The sequence below is a fragment of the Enhydra lutris genome, unplaced genomic scaffold, assembly GCF_002288905.1.
Source record: "Enhydra lutris kenyoni isolate GAN:26980312 unplaced genomic scaffold, ASM228890v2 scaffoldscaffold60, whole genome shotgun sequence".
Classification (NCBI taxonomy): Eukaryota; Metazoa; Chordata; class Mammalia; order Carnivora; family Mustelidae; genus Enhydra; species Enhydra lutris.
The window spans coordinates 7,341,372-7,358,439 of record NW_019154144.1 but is presented as its reverse complement, the minus strand read 5'-3'; the positions used below and the strand labels follow the sequence as shown (position 1 = coordinate 7,358,439).

The following is a 17,068-nucleotide window of genomic DNA, read 5'->3' as shown; positions in this document are numbered from 1 at the left end:
ATGCTTCAATTAATACCAAAGCTGAGAGATTCCTCTTGATCTCCAAAACTGTCTAGGTGGCCTGCGTGGTTTTCTGCCGGCAGCAGCCTCCTACCTTTAGTTTGTGTGCCTATATCCATGAGGGGGGATTAATTAGCCGGGTTGGAGCTGAAGGAGGCTGTCGTGACGAGCCCAGTGGCGATTGGCCGCCAGCCTGCCTGGCCCTGCCTTTATAATTTCCACACGAGTGCATCTGGGCTCTTAGACAAACCAACAGCAGCTTCTTCTGACATATACACACTCACACTCACCCCCGACACACTCAGCACACTTTTCCTCCATCTGATTAACAGTCCAGCATACACAATGATTACGGGAAAGCGTAAATAAATACGGAAAGGGTTGATTATTTTGACTACTGGAAGAGCTTTGCTGGGTCTCAGCGCAACTTTTGTTTTCATTACTGAGAAGGTGATCTCTCCATGCGTTTCTCTCACACAAGGATTCTTTAAAAGAGGAAGAAAGACCGAGAGAGGGGGGAGAACAATCTTTCACTTTAAGACCGTCTGGGCTCAAAGATAAAAGGAAGGGGAAAGCAGCGGCTAGGAATCCACCGCTGCAACACATCGGAGAGCGTTTTGGTACATTTCTGAGCGCGGCGGCCCGTTTCTCCACCGAAGTTGGCTCCAGCGCTAGCAGCCGCATTGGATCCCACAGCTTACTGCGAGACTCCGGTGTACAATCCGGATCTCTGCCCCAACATGATCGCAGCCCAGGCCAAGCTGGTATACCATCTGAATAAATACTACAATGAGAAATGCCAAGCCAGGAAAGCTGCCATTGCAAAAACTATCCGGGAAGTCTGCAAAGTAGTTTCCGACGTGCTTAAAGAAGTGGAAGTGCAGGAGCCCCGGTTCATCAGCTCTCTCAACGAGATGGACAATCGCTACGAGGGCCTCGAGGTCATCTCCCCCACCGAATTTGAAGTGGTGCTTTACCTTAACCAAATGGGGGTGTTCAACTTTGTGGACGACGGCTCGCTGCCGGGCTGCGCGGTGCTGAAGTTGAGCGACGGCCGCAAGAGGAGCATGTCCCTCTGGGTGGAATTCATTACCGCCTCCGGCTACCTCTCGGCGCGCAAAATCCGGTCCAGGTTTCAGACGCTGGTGGCTCAAGCCGTAGACAAATGTAGCTACAGGGATGTGGTAAAGATGGTGGCAGACACCAGCGAAGTGAAACTGAGAATCCGAGATAGGTACGTGGTGCAGATCACCCCGGCTTTTAAATGCACCGGGATCTGGCCGAGGAGTGCTGCCCACTGGCCACTTCCCCACATCCCCTGGCCGGGACCCAACCGGGTGGCGGAGGTCAAAGCGGAAGGGTTCAATCTCTTGTCCAAGGAGTGCCACTCCCTGGCCGGCAAACAGAGCTCGGCCGAGAGCGACGCCTGGGTGCTGCAGTTCGCGGAAGCAGAGAACAGACTGCAGATGGGGGGCTGCAGAAAGAAATGCCTCTCCATCCTCAAAACCTTACGGGATCGTCACCTTGAACTGCCAGGCCAGCCCCTGAACAATTACCACATGAAGACTTTGGTTTCCTACGAGTGTGAAAAGCATCCCCGGGAGTCAGACTGGGACGAGTCTTGCCTGGGTGATCGGCTTAACGGGATTTTGCTGCAACTTATCTCCTGCCTGCAGTGCCGGCGGTGTCCTCACTACTTCCTACCGAACTTAGATCTGTTTCAAGGCAAACCTCATTCGGCTCTGGAGAACGCTGCCAAACAAACGTGGCGACTGGCAAGAGAGATCCTGACCAACCCGAAAAGTTTGGAAAAACTTTAGAGGACAATTTAATCGAGAGCCGAAATGCGATTACTCTTCTCAAAGACCTGATTCAGTGTAAACTTCCTGTTCGATTCCTAATATTCCACTTGTCAGTGCAAACAATTTCTTCCTTAAAAAGGAGTAACAAAACAACGTTTAGGCATCATCTCACCCACCCCTCCAAGGGGAGAAAAAGAAGTAGGGAAAGCGGATGGAGAAAAACCCAAACCCACAAGTATTAGAAGACTTCTTTACAAAGGATTTCCCTTGCAAAGTACACAGTAATACCGGGAAAACAACCTGGCTGTAATGCAAGACCACAGCGAACACTCTGCCTAACTTTCAAAGGATTATAGCAATCCTGGTGATTTAAGTGCATCTGTCTGTGAGTAAACACAATTTGGAAATGCCATCTGAAGGAAAGTGTAATGTATATTTTGATTTGTAACAAATATTGTGATCTCACTTTGTCTTTGAAAGTGTGGATGTTGGTGTTTTGTGATTTGGTGAACAGAAGTTAAATTGCCGTTTTGGAGACTGCCAGACATTTTCCACTAACAGAGATACCATTTAAAGGTAGATTTCCTCCTGGTACTTTTATCTGTCTTTGAAAGTGTCTGAACTTTAAAAAGTTTACATTTTGTTTCAAATATAATGCTTGTTCTATTTCTAACATTCCATAAATATACTTGAAATGTTATTTAAATATATTCAAAGAAATTTGAATTCAGCTTATATAATAACGCTTGAATATCTGAATTATATATTTGAAAAATGCACTTGAAATACACTGGATAACTACTTTTGTGATTTAGATTTTAATTTCTGTTGCTGGTTTTTATTTAATTAGAAGCTAATAAATGAAGTAAAATAAAAGTTGTTGTGTCTCACTTTAAATTGTTTTTCTATCAAAGGAGGTAATGCTCCATTTTGAAAATTCAACCCACTCGAGTATTTTAAACATTTTAAGGAGTATGCTAATGAAATTAAAAATAAAACCTTAAAATCCTGGAGATAACTCTTTGTACAGCTACAGAAGATAATGATTTACTTATAAGACTATTTCTTTCTACAACAGACACACTTAAATCTACCCTTGAAAGCTTGCTCTTCTAGATTAGTATTTCTGTAGCATTTTTGATAATATAAGGAAAAACTATGTCATGATGGTACAGACTGCTCAGTTAAAAATCAGACTAACTCAGAGAAAGTGAACTTCAAGTCATAATGAAAGTTTCAAAATGTGTATAACTGTGCTAACCAAATAAAGATTATTTCTGACCATTTTATGTCAAATCTTGTTTTATGCAGTAAGTGTTCCATTAGCTGAGTAAGTTAATCAGAAATCCCAAATTTCTTTTTACTTCACAGGGCAAACTAATGATAAAAGCATAAAGACACACTTTCGATTATTTAAAAATCAAATACACTACATTCAAACCCATTTTAAACATTCCAGCCTTTGGGAGCTGGAAGTGCAAGAAGTCCTATGACTGTCCTTCCAAGTATTTTAATAGTCAACAAGTGCTGAGAGCACTAATCACCTACAGGCCTTAAGGTAGGTGGTTAATTCAGATGGGAATGAATTTTAGAATTCCAGTTTCTCTTCTACTAAGTGTTTAATGATACTTTATCTCTATGTAAAAATTACATATAAGTAGTATAGTTCTGGATCTGTGGGCGCATTTGTCTTTGACGATATTAGAATAGTTCCTTCTGATAACACTGCACAGAAAGATCTTTATAAACTGATGCTTGAATATCTGACATGACACTTGAATTCTTAACGTCAGGAAAAAAGTTTGCAAACTGCACAGCAACATAAAAGTTAAAACAACAATCAAATTGGTTTCAATGGAAAGAGCAGGGGTGTAGACCTATCCTAATATCAGGTTTTAAAATCTATACATTAAGATATAATAAATAAATATTTATGTATTTCATACTGTCCAAGTAGGTATTTTTCTGGCATTACACCCACAGAAGAACACGAACTTTAAACATCTGATTGCTAGTATATACCTATATACATTTTAAATCAACGCTTCTCAAACAATGTTTCTCTTGTTCTAAATTCACATGTAAAACTCATTCTCACTTCAGGAGATGAAAAATTGATGTAATAATGGAGAGGAATTTATATCTAAACGCTGCTGCCCCCCAGTTTCCTTACAACCTTTCAATGAATAGTAATTCACATTGCAATTTACAGTTAGAAAGTAAAAGTCATCTTAAAATATTTCAGAAGACCCCTCCTGGTCTTCCCAGAGAGCCTGGGATGCTGTACCCCAGAGGCTTTGGAACAACTGGCTTACCGACCGAATTTACCCAAGCGCACACAAAGGCACTCATGGAGAGACTGTAATGTGCATGCTCTGGTAACACAGGATTTAAAATCATTAATATATTTTTCAACCCCATAAAATAGAGCGTGTGTTATTTCATTCATTTTATTTCCTATGACAAAAATGGAAATGCGCTCCCCTCCCCCATTGTCATTTAAAACCAAGCAAAATTGAAAACCACTTCCTGCCAGAAAGCCACTAGTACTGTACACGAATCACTCTGACTCACTTTCGTGTCGATCTTCTTGAAGGCAGGATCATCCTCATCTACCTCGAAGTAGATTTCGGTCGTGGTGATGGAGAGAGTCCCCTTGGCCACCACCACAGGAGCGATGAGCTGGGCTGGGGTGCTGAGAACCACTGGGCCTGAAAGACAAGGGCACCAGAGTCAGTCCCTGAGGCCCACTCCGCTCCCTCCCAAAGGGTGCCGCAGGTCTTTATTTTTAAAGATGCACTAAGAAAATGGTGCCAGTGTAACCCGGCCAGCTTCTTTCATGTGAGATAAGGTCTGCTTAGCTCTTGCACATTATCTTATAACAAGAGTAGAGATAAATAATCCCATAAAACCCCAAGTGGTCAAGATACCGAATAAGTGACCCTTAGCAAGCGAGTTTGTAACCTCCAACTAGAAATCCTATAAATGCTCGGATTCTCCAGTGAGCACCACCGGCTTTCCGAAAGAGACCGCAGGCAGTCAGCACTGCCCCCAAAGACCAGCCATCCTGTAAAGCGTTCCCCAAGGATGGGCGGGAGGATGTGAAGGGGTATGGGATCTAAATATATAAATTCCACTGTACTAACGGGTTTGCAACTTGCAGGAAGATTAGTATCAGCGTCCTAGGGCGCGCCACATCCATATCCACGCACACAAAGATACTAAGTACATTTCTTATATAAAAAAGAACAAAAATCGTTAACAGTGATCTTCTCACCCGCAATCAAAAGTGATGATTATAAGACGCTTGAACAAGAAGATTCTCAGAAAAGCGTCCGAAAAGTACTCTCTCTCAACTTGGAAAACTAGAGAAACTCATCTCCAGTAAAAGATTTTTAGAAAGTGTGCCTACTGAGGTGCTTACTTCGAATTCCCTCAGTCTGAGTTAACGTTGAAAATTACGTCTTAGAATATAAATTCGAAGGGGATTACTTAGCTGCCCTTTAAGATTCCCCAAAAGGGGAGGCATTTTTTGCTATACTGTACTTAAGATACAGACACGGAAATCAGAAATTATTCTTTTTCTTTGCTCTTCTCTTTTCTTTCTTTCCTTCCTTCCTTCTCTCCCCCCGCCCCTTTTTTCCCCTCTTCTTTTTTGGTAGCAAGGGCGCGTTATGTTCCCTTCCACCCGCTCCCCCCCGCCCGCCCTGAAATGCATATAGTCAAATGAGTCACAGTAACAGTAGGATAAAGGCAATAAAAAGGCAGGTCCCCTGCGGCCGCTCAGGCTCGGGCCCTTCGGCGGCGGCTCCTCCCGGGGAGACCGGCTCCTCTGGCCACCGCCAAGGCCACTGATAGCAGGCCCGACCCCGCCGGGCGCGGGAACCGCCGAAAAGTTCACGTTTCCAGGGAGTAGCACACACTAAACCCGCGACCGCCCTGCACAAAGCCCGGCCGTTTCTGCTGCGGGAGGCACACAGAGGAATCGGCCGGCTTCTGCCGCGCTCAACGGGGTGGACGGGAAGCAAACTGTGTCAGTGTCGGCCTTCACCCCAGATCCTGACCGTCCGGCTCAGACTAACGCCAAGCCCTTTCTTTCAGTTTACTGCTCCCCGTGCCCCAGGAGCCCGCACTGGTGGAGGGGGGGGCGGGGGCGGGCGGCCCCCGGGCGCGCGGACTCCCGGCCCGGGTTTCCGCCGCGGAGCCCAGCGGAGTCGGGGTCCAGCTCGGCTCCACAAGGTTTTTCTTTCCAAAGGGCGAGGCGGTCGATCTGAAGCGCCACTTTAAAGGCTCATCAATCTTAATCTAGGTTGCTCAAGTAATTATGCCCGAATCTCTTGTACGATTACAAGTGGATTTGGGTTTCTATTCCCTAGGCCCTCCTTTGTGTTTATTGGAGGGTCTGTGCGCGCGCTCCGAGGCGCCTCCTGCCTCCCGCGCCCTCCTTGGAATCCCCCAACGCTCGGGCCGGTTCGAACCGCTCCCTTAACCCTTCCGCCACCAGGACGCTCTTCTGGATGCCACCTTCCCTATTTCCCTTTCGGAGAAATCCAGAAAGCTTACTCTTGATTGGGGCGAGGTGAGAAAGAAGGTGCCTTGACTGACATCATAAACAGTGTCTTCTTAAATGTCGCTGGGCCTTGCTAAAACCTCAGGAAAGTCGTCATTCTATACACTGGCGACTAGTGATTTCTGGTTTAATAGAGGTTTCTGGCATTTGGAGACGTAGAATGGTCACAAACATTTAAAATGGCGAGCTATTCCTTGCTCTTAAAAAGTAATTTAACATATCCAAACAATTAAATTGGGGTGGCATGAAAAAAAAATCGCTGAACACATTATCAAAACTATACATACTGATTTACTGAAATATATTACGAATTTTTAAGGACACATCTCCGTGAACTTTTAACGGGGAACGCATTCTCTCTACTTAATTCTCTGCATTTCTGAGAGAAGACTGCCCTCCTTTCTGCTTTTACTCCAATCTCATTCTATTGAATTGAGATTTTCTGGGGGTTTATAAAAGGACTTCGAAGTGGTCCTTATTTAAAAAAGACGCGTCATGAAACATTCAGCCTTCATAGTGTGTCATTTTTACCCCTGTCCTTGGGAAATCTCCAATTACAACTTCCAATTCCATAGTATGTTTAAGGAGCACTGAATCTTTTTGTTGTAGCCTTCAGGGAGCAAACCAGCCTCAGAGAGAATACAGAGTTAATCCACTACAGCAATAGAGAGAGGGGATTATGTTTTAATCCCTTTTGGGGGAGCCTCTGGATTTTAGGGATCTGATACGAAAATGTTTACATAAGGCACCACCACAAACCAGCAGATCTTACATGGAAGATCTGGGTATCTGAAAGCTTGGGATCCCTGTCCAAATAAAAATAGTTTAAGAAGGGCAGCCTCTCTGGATGCCAGAGAGATGGCGATCGAGCAGATTCTGTTCTAGAAGATAAATGGGTACAAATTTAACCTCCTAACTTTGCTTGGCGTAGTGAGTTCAAGACTGAATGTAGATATATCCATTCCAATCATTACTAGAGCAATAAAAGGATACGTTATAATACTGTTCTCAAGCACACACTGAAGTCAAGTGATGGCTATTAAAGGGCAGTTAAACAAATAGATGGGACCAAACCTCCTCCTCTGTATTGATGCATACAATACAGTCCTTTAAAATTCCACATGCAAAGTGGTAACTAAAGGAACAATAAGTGTTATTTACTTCTAGCACTGGCAACACAGTGTTTAAGAAATATTGATCCATTACTATTTTTGAAAGGAAAAAGATATAACTTGACATTAATTTAAATACTAATTTAAAGTCTGACCTAGAACAAAGATTACCCAAGCATAAGGAAAAGACTCTTCAAATGAATGAACTTTTCTTTCAGAGTCACAGCATCTTTAATCAGTTGAGATGGTAAACCTAGAGTTGAAAGTACATATGTTTTATATTTGAAAAGGGAACTATTCATCAAATGTATTTTAAAAGTAGAATGTTAAAAAATACTTGTGGGTTTGGATGATTCTACTGAAAACAAAATTCCAAGTCTGGAGATCTCACTAATACATCAACTTTTTAATAGAGCTTTAGAGTTTACAAGGTTCTTTTATATCATTTTTACTTAACTACTAGTTCAATATTCATAGTTTAGGGGGTATGGATGTGTCGATACTCTCCTGTCGAAGACCAACCGGGAACACATCTGTAGTTTAATAAGAGGTTGGGTTTACTGCTCATTGCAGTGAGTAAGACACAGGCAACCTAGTAAGAGTGTCAAAAGGGACTGTTGTACGATCTGGGCTTTGGTGAAGCGATTCTGGGAAGGGTTCAAGGAGCATGGCTTTGCTCTGGATTGGGCTCTCTCAGGAAGCAGGGATAATTCTGCGATTATGGGTCTTAATAAATTTCATTTAGAGGGAGGGAGGACCAGATCTAGCTAATGCTATAGTTGGCAGAGAAGTGGTAGTCCCTCATATTAAAAAGTAGATGGGGGGCTGTTTGGTATTGAGGTGGTCTGCAGTGTAACCTTGCTTTTGTCTATACTTCCATGACTTATAAAGTCTTTTTTTGCTTCACATCATCATCATGAGACCTTGTCTGATCCTGGTGTTCTGGGAGGTTGTTTATGACCAACAGGAGAACACCAAGGCCTAGCTGTGAGCTCTAGGCTAACTCCTGACAATATGCGCTTCCTTTCAAGGCTCGGGCTAGTTTCCAGAGGTCAAGGACTGCTTTTGTTTTTCTTACTCAGAGAAATTAGTCATTTTTTAGGGGTGTCAATAACATTCTAGGTATTAACAGGCAATTATGGCAATTAAATTTTCAAACAAGGCTAAGATTCTTTATGAATTTCAATATACTGTACCACAAGAGTATATAGGGACAAAGAATTGAAGTTTAAATAAAATTGGCAATTACAATTATTTGATGAATTTTAATTGGCCCAAACTGTATTTAGTATATCTGAAGTTACAATGTATTTTAGAATCACTTGAATACTTCCTAAACTTAGTTTAATATTAATGAAAGTATTATTAACTATGTAGATTTTCTCTGACCTCAATTACTTTGAAACCACATGCTCAATTTGCTTTAGGGACACTTAAAAGACAATTATTTGGGAATAATAAACATTGACTAATCTTTATAAATTATTAAACTTAAAATCCTGACATTATTTAAAAGGAATAGAGTTAATCTGAAATCCTTTGTGTTTAGTGCAAAAGGATAGCATTCAAAAAAATTTAAAAAAATAAAAAAATAATTCTTACAATTATTTCTATACTGTGATTCAATTTGTAGGAAAATAACTCCTAGCACGAGTGACTGAGCATATGTAAGATATCTATCTGCATTGGACTTCTATTATTTTTGAGTATGGCAATGTAATTTAAAGAAAACATTTCTTAGGGTGCCTGGGTAGCTCAGTTGGTTAAATGTCTGCCTTTGGCTTAGGTCAGGATCCTGGGGTCCTGGGATGAGCACTGTGTTCAGCTCCCTCCCTGCTGGGAGTTTGCTTCTTCCTCTCCCTCTGACCCTTCCTCCTGCTTGTGCTCTCCCTTCTGTTCCTGCTTTCTCTCTCTCTCAAATAAATAAATAAACATCTTAAAAAATAGAATATTTCTCCCATAGAATTAAAAGGATAACATGCATCACTCTCAAAACAACTTAAAAGAAACTAATGAAGAGTATGAGAAAGTTGGAACTTAGTTTTGAAATCCTAGGAAAGCTTTAGGCACAAAGAAAATGGAGGTATTTGTGTGTGTGCCTGGGGGAGAGGGAGTTGGGGGAAATGTTGCAGAAGATCTGAGATTTCTATCATTTAGGATAGTTCCCTGGATTTCAGGCATTTGAAATGCCCCAAGAAAAAAGAAAGTATAGTAACAAAATCTCTAGACAATGATTCTTTTCTTTATGTACAGAGAATATTGATAGTGGTCCAAATATACTACCAGAATAATAGTCCTTTGAGGTTTTCAAAAACTTCTTGCATGAAAGTAGTTTATGCTTGTGTTTGTTATGTTTATACTTGAGTCAAAAAAATATAATGTGAACAACTAAGAGAATACGTAGCTCAAGAATTATGAATTTAACTTCTAGCAGTATTCCCTCCCTCCCTAACACACACACACACACACACACACACACACACACACACTCCATTACAAACCCCAATTTTTAAAAATAGATTTTTATTACTTATTTGTCAGAGAGAGAGCTCCACATGCACAAGCAGGGGGAGCAGCAGGCAGAGAGAGAGAAGCAGGCTCCTTGCTAAGCAGGGAGCCCGATGGGGCACTCTATCCCAGGACCCTGGGATCAGGACCTGAGCAGAAGGCAGATGCTTAACTGAGTCACCCAATCATCCCTACAAACCCAAGATGTGGTTTCTTTATGGTCTTTGGTGACTTCTTGAACATAATCTATCTTTAGACTGAGAGGGACAATAACCAATCATCTCCATAGTGCACTTAGTGTATTAGTTTATTACTGTACAAAATGAGACAGGTGTTTAAGAACCACATCAGTGTTTTCAGATCCAAGTACACCTACCTCTGGTAAAACTCAACACAGTCTGAAACAGAAACGGAAAGAGTAGAACCTTCTATATAAGAACAGTTGAAGACTGCATTTAACAAAATATCTGTTCATCAGGGTAGAACACTTATTTTTGCACTAATATATTTTTAAAAGATTTTATTTTTATTTATTTGACACAGAGAGAGAGATCGCAAGTAGGCAGAGAGGCAGTCAGAGAGAGAGGGGGGAAGCAGACTCCCTGCTGAGCAGAGAGCCCCATGCAGGCCTCCATCCCAGGACCCCAAGATCATGACCTGAGCCAAAGGCAGAGGCTTAGCCCACTGAGCCACTCAGGCACCCTATTTTTGCACTAATATTATCTAACATCTCATCTTATTCAATGTGTTTATAATAAATAATTTTTAAAAGTAACAAGAGATAATCCGATAGGCTCTAATTTTAACTTACCATTTAGGCTTTCCAATTTATTTGTAGAGCAGATAATCTTGTGTTAAAAATAAATCAACAAAAACTAGTGCATTTTCCACAAAGGCAATGAATGATTTTACTGGGAAAAAAAGTCTATAAAGCATATATAGTCTAAGTAAAATACAAATGAGTTTTTAAGCACAAAAATATACTCAAAAACAGTGATAGTTTTAATGTCCATGGTGATAATTTGTTCTGCCTTTTGATTCAATAGGTGATCCAGATGAGATTTGTGTTTCTAGTTACATCACATTTAGTTCAACATATGGAATACATTTTTCATTTTCTGGAAGGGTAGTGACTCTTTTATGGCACTAGGATATCATTTAATGATTGAGAAGAGTAAATTCCTACTAGAATAGATGAGTGAATAAACCAGAGGAGATGATTTAAATCTATCGAACTAGGAGGTACTCTTTGCATCCCTTGGTTGGAGTAAGTGCCTTGCCTTCATGCTCCCATAGTTTCCTGGGTGCATCTTCACTGCAGCCTTATAATATATTAAATATATGTGTTTTGAAGTCTATTTCTCCCATTTGGCATAAGTTACTTACAGAAAGGGGCGTTATCTTCTTATCTAACACAGTATCTGGCACATAGTATGCAATCTGTCTTTATGGAATTGCAAAGAGATTGTCACATTTGTATGTTAGAGCAAAAAGGCCACTTATATTAACAGATCACATCCTTTCTATTTTTCTGGAATTGACTTCAAATTGTTCTTTAAAAATGTGAAAGACAATGCATTTTGGAGAAAACATAAATAAAAGATGCTGAAAACCAACAAGAGTTAAAATATAATTGGTCAATCTAGCTAGGTCCCACGCATACCATTATTTTTTAAATGGCATAATTTTAAAACTGCCATATCGTTCCTACCAAGTTGTTCTCTCCTTGTAAATTAAATGCTTAGAGAGAGATATTCAACTCAGCAATCACTCATTCATTCATGTAGTCAACAAAAATTATTCACTGTTTTTGGTACCAAGAGAGCATATAGTAAAGTATAAGACATGAATTTTTCTCAAGAGCTTATATTACATAGTAAAGATAAGAAATATATAGGGATGTCTAGGACATAAGGGAGGAAGGGTAGCCGAGGATTGTTAAAGCACTTTACATGAATTGATCTCACTTATTCCTCACGACAACAAACCTAGGAGAGAGGTACTGCTGCTGTGTCCATTTTACAGATAGAAAATGAGATCAAGTGGTGAAGCAATTTAGGGAAGGCCATACAACTAGTAAATGGTAGAGACAAGATTCGGACTGGTTATGTGACTTCAAAGTCAGAGGATTTAACCGTAATGCATTCTGCCTCCCAACAAGAGAGGGACAGAAAAATATTCCACAGACATTCACTGAACTGTGATGATTTCCATACAGCCTTTTTTGGGGGTAGGTGGAGTTGGGACAGGATGATGGCAGCAGCATTTTAAGTGAGATATAATGTATGGGGAGGATGTGGACAGGCGATATGAGAGAGAAGAGCTCTGTAAGCAGGGCAGAAGAGTTTGAACAAACACCCAGATGCAGTCTGTGAACAGGAATAAGGAAGACTGGCCAGTGATTAGGATGTATAAAGTCCGGGGCCAGGCAGTGTGAGATGCAACTGAAAACACATGTACACTGGGGAGCCTCGGTGGCTCAGTCAGTGAAGTGTCTGCCTTTGTTTCAGGTCATGAGCCAAGGGGTCCTGGGACCGAGCCCCATGCGGACCCAACATCGGACTCCCTGCTCAGCGGGGAAGCTACTCCTCCCTCTCCCTCTGCCTGCTGCTCCCCCTGCTTGTACTCTCCCTCTCTGTCAAATAAATGAATAAAATCTTGGAAAAAAAAAAAGAAAAAGAAAACACATACATAGCTATGAATGTGAGATGTTTCAGGAATGTTTAAGGAATCAAAGATTAAAGTTCAGGTATTATAGTGTGTGAAGCAGTGGTGTTTATCCCTTTTTGTGGTCACACATCTTGTGGAGAAGATGGTGAAATACATAGCTCCTTCCTAGAAAATTCACATAGGAACATTTTTCCATCCTGACTATATAAGAAATGAAAGTTTCGTATTTGGAGGAAAAAGAAAATCTGTCATTGATCTTGATGCCCTCTTCTATCTAAAGACTTTTCTGCCTCTGTGTCTGTCAATACCTCTTTTTCTCCAATTTCAGAAAATGTATTTTCCATCCTGTTCCAAGCAGTTACTCATTCTACCTGGGATTTGGTTTCCTACCCATCCTGCCTTGACTAGCAACTGTCTTATCTTTGTTCCTTTTCTCCTTTGTTAAGCTTCTACACATCAATTTCTACCTCTTAGTTCCTCACTCCTATTCACTCCTTTTTATGTCACTCTCATCCTCTACTTGGGCCAGAGTGATAGGGGAATATACATGAATTAATATGTTAAAATCTCAGAAAAGTCTATCCATCAATTAAAAAAAAAACTGTGTAACATTTTATATGTAAACCCAGAATTTAGCTATACTTCTCTCCCTCATTAACACATTTCAAAACACCTGTGTTCCAAGGAATATCAATTTAAAAATGTTCAGTGAGAGATTCTTGACTTCTGCAGCATACTCGTCTCTATTGTTCTCTTACTGCTTGACTTCCATGGTACCCTTGATGGACTCTGACTTTGGCCTGCTGCTCTTCTTCCTATATAGTCTCACTTTTCTCGGGTGATTTCAGTGGTTTTAATTGTAAACTCCATACTCAACTTGGGTGTCAAATTCTAAACCTTTGTATTTGGCCAAACTGAACCAAGAGTCTTCATTCTCCTCTCCCCCGAAAACCTGCATCTTCACATTCTCAAACATATTTAATAGTATGTATATCATTCCTTCTCTCAGGCTTTGTTCCCCTCATTTTTACTCCTCACACCCAGCCCGGCATCAGTCCCTGACATTTTAGTGTTGTTTTGAGGCTGTTCCCTTTGCTTTCTTGCCACCACCAACTAAAATGTAGTTCATGCTCTCATCTCTTCGAGTTCAGACAACAGCCTTTTACCTCAAATGTGGGCATCCTAAAATACTGAGCTACACAGTGGCTTGAGTGACTTAAAAAAAAAAAATATATATATATATATATATACATATATATATATATATATAGACATATATATGTCATGATCTCAGGGTCCTGGGATCGAGCCCTGCATCAGGCTCTCTGCTCAACAGGGAGCCTGCTTCCCCCCCTCTCTCTGCCTGCCTCTCTGCCTCCTTGTGATCTCTCTCTCTGTCAAATAAATGAATAAAATCTTAAAATAAATAAATAAATAAATAAATAAATAAACTGGATCTTATCATTGCCGTGCTTAAAATCCTTCATTGTCTCATTATGGCCTTCAGGATAAAAATCCAGGTTCCTCATGGCACATAAAGCTTCCCTAGCAAGCTTGTTAGTCTCAACTGTGGAGACTCCTTGCCTCATATTTTTACCTGAATAATTTAGAACTACTGTTTCAGAGGGAAGGTGGTATTTTAGTATATGATGTTTTCCACAGTCTGCAACAACTCTTTAAATCTTTCTAAATCCTTTACTTATGTTCCTGGACTCAAGATAGGAAACACTATTCTAGGAAGGCTTTCCAGAATACACATGGTGGTCAAGGGTCCTGTTTTGTGTTAACGTGGTTTCCTTTGTATCTAGGTTGCTATTGTTTTTCATTGTCTGTTTTTCCTCTAGACTATAACGTCCTTGGAAGCAGAAACTTTAATCATATGTGTCTTTTTATTTTTAAGCACCCACCATAACGTCATGCATTTAGTAAATATCCAATATCAACACTTGTTTTGCTTGGATAACCACATTCAACCTCAACCAAGTAGGGATCTGGCATCAGAGAATAAAGACTTGGCAGGTCCTTTCAGCTCTTATTTTTACTGTGTGCAATGAATTTTGACATTCTGTATCCAAATTTATTCTTTTCTCTTTTATTTCATTTACAAATAATGCTGGTAATGATCCATGTAGTTGATTTGCTTACACACCAATGGGTTGAAACTTGTAATTAAAAACCAAGCAAACACTGATATAGTAGAATGAACAAGGGATTTAACAAAGGCAGAAAAATGGGTTTAATAAATTTCAGCTCATCTCTGCTTGTGATGTGATCATAAGTAAATACCTAAATGTCCAAACCTTAATTTTCACATCTGAAAATAAACTGTAATACCTAATTTAGAGTTGTGAAGTTATCACCTACAGTATTGTTTTCTTTCAACAAATGTAAATTATGTCTCCCAGCTTCACTTGCCCAATGACGCATACTTTTTTACTACTACTATCAAGCTCATTTTGCTTTCCCCCTGAAAACTGGTTGGTGAGTTGAGACTCCTCCTCCTAGCCCAATCTGAGATGTAAGATTTTTTAAGAAAGTTTTCTATGGTATCTGGTTCTTAATGTTCCTGTTTTATATACAAATTGAACTAGAATAACACTACAACTATACTTAGCAGTTTTATTTAGTGACTTAAAACGAAAGAAAAATTCAATAGAATTTTTGGGATTCAAAAAAGCATAAAACACTGCAATCAGTCATCATTATCATCATCATCTTTTTTTTTTTTTAAGATTTTATTTTTAAGTAATCTCTACACCTAATGTGGGACTCAAATTCACAACCTGGAGATCAAGAGTCCCATGCTCTTACTGGTTACTGAATTATTCTTACTGATTAAACCAGGTAGGTATCCTGTAATCAGTCATATTCTGATTAACCAAACTGCTTAAACATTCTATCTGGAAAAGGATGCTTAACAATATTTAGACAGGCAACTCAGTCTGAATTTCTCTTCTTTTTTTGCTGATAAAATGTTCTACACTTATATTTATTGGGATGATGATTTGAACTGATGGAGCAGATTCTACCGTGATAACTACTTATAAGTTGATTGCAATGTAAATACTGCTTAAGGACATTTTGCACAAAGCCATGTAAATAAAATAATCAAATAAATAAAATATTTGCACTATACAGAAAGACTTATTTGTCCTTTTGTATAATAGGGCTCTAAATGTAGTGGTGAAATCCGTTTTCATATAGTGTTTGAATTCGTGCCAAAGTCTTTTGGAGAGAGTCTTCTGGAGCAAGGCCTCATAGGTGTGGCAGTGTGCAATGATGATTACTCATCTCTTCCTCTTCTCCACGTTTGGCAGTAAGAAAAGTTTTATTACCTCACATTTCTTTTTCTCCAAGTGTGACAAACAAGGTGACCTGTATATTTCCAGTAGGTGATTAATATGTTTATTCACATATATATATATATTTAAATGAGAGTTTAGTCCCCTGCATATAGGAGAGATCTGGTGTACTGATAAGATAGCTCTGTTCTTGATTGCCTCTGCTCTTCAGGTTGAAAATAAGTATAACTATAAGTCTTAGAGGAGTTACTTTATGGGAAATCCTCTGTACAGAGAAGCAAGTAAAAAATAAAAATAAGTTTCAACTAGAATATTGTATTAGGAAGAATAGGCATTGTTGTGGTTTGTGAAACACTTGCAGCATAACAAAGGATGGCCTCTTAAGAAAAGATGTAAGGATGTTATATATGATCTGAATCATGGCTGATGGTCTACTAAATAATACTTGAATTTGTCTTTTTATAATATTTTAAATCTACATAGTTTGGTTAGCAGGGATGTGTTATGATGAAGAGTCCCTTTAAAAGTGTTCCTATAGACTAACTACATGGTTGAAGGAGACATTCATATTTCTTTTGAAACTAACAAAATATGGATTCTAGCAAAATGTTGCAGGCTCTAAATGGCCTTGTGGACACTGTAAAGTTGCGAGGAGAGAGTAAAAAGGCTAGATAGTCAAGGTAAAGCTTTTGTTTATTTTTAGAACCCTTTAAGTGAATCAAAAAATTAGGTTAGAAATTTAAATATTTTAGATTTATAGGCACTGGGCATGCGTTATTGTTGTCTTCAAGAGCTCTGTGAATTCTGTGTTTGAAGCTGAATGTGACCCCTTTGGGTATACTATTTATGAGTGGCAGAGCAACTTAATTCAAAGAGAGAGAAAAAAGACTTATAAAGACTCATAAGGCTTTTTCAACATCAAATAGCTTTTACTAAACAATATTTTGATGAGTTAAGTGTGAGTGAGTCAGGGACATATGGATTAAATTTCCCTTGAAATACACATGGGCTTAAAAAATTAAGGGGGAAATACTGAGCAAAATGCATTTTAGAGAATCCAGAACATTTAAAAGACATTTTCCTCCTAAATACAAATATCAGATT

General features: G+C 39.7%; 2 protein-coding genes across 6 annotated transcripts in view; one reads left to right on the top strand and one right to left on the bottom strand.

Annotated features, from left to right (window-relative positions):
* The window catches only part of LOC111158523 (neurobeachin), a 672,328-nt gene that overhangs the window by 190,532 nt on the left and 464,728 nt on the right, over positions 1 to 17,068 (bottom strand). For all 5 annotated transcript variants that reach the window (XM_022520602.1, XM_022520603.1, XM_022520605.1 and 2 more), the window contains one exon: positions 4,377 to 4,513. In XM_022520602.1, coding sequence (XP_022376310.1) covers positions 4,377 to 4,513 — 137 coding nt within the window. The remainder of the gene's footprint in view (positions 1 to 4,376; positions 4,514 to 17,068) is intronic.
* Positions 288 to 2,624, top strand: LOC111158525 (mab-21 like 1). Its single transcript, XM_022520607.1, has one exon. The coding sequence runs from the start codon at positions 741 to 743 to the stop codon at positions 1,818 to 1,820; it is 1,080 nt and encodes a 359-aa protein (XP_022376315.1). The 5' UTR covers positions 288 to 740; the 3' UTR covers positions 1,821 to 2,624.

Bases quoted from the DNA above. Each gene is read 5' to 3' on its own strand.
- LOC111158525 (XM_022520607.1), top strand. From the start codon at position 741: ATGATCGCAGCCCAGGCCAAGCTGGTATACCATCTGAATAAATACTAC.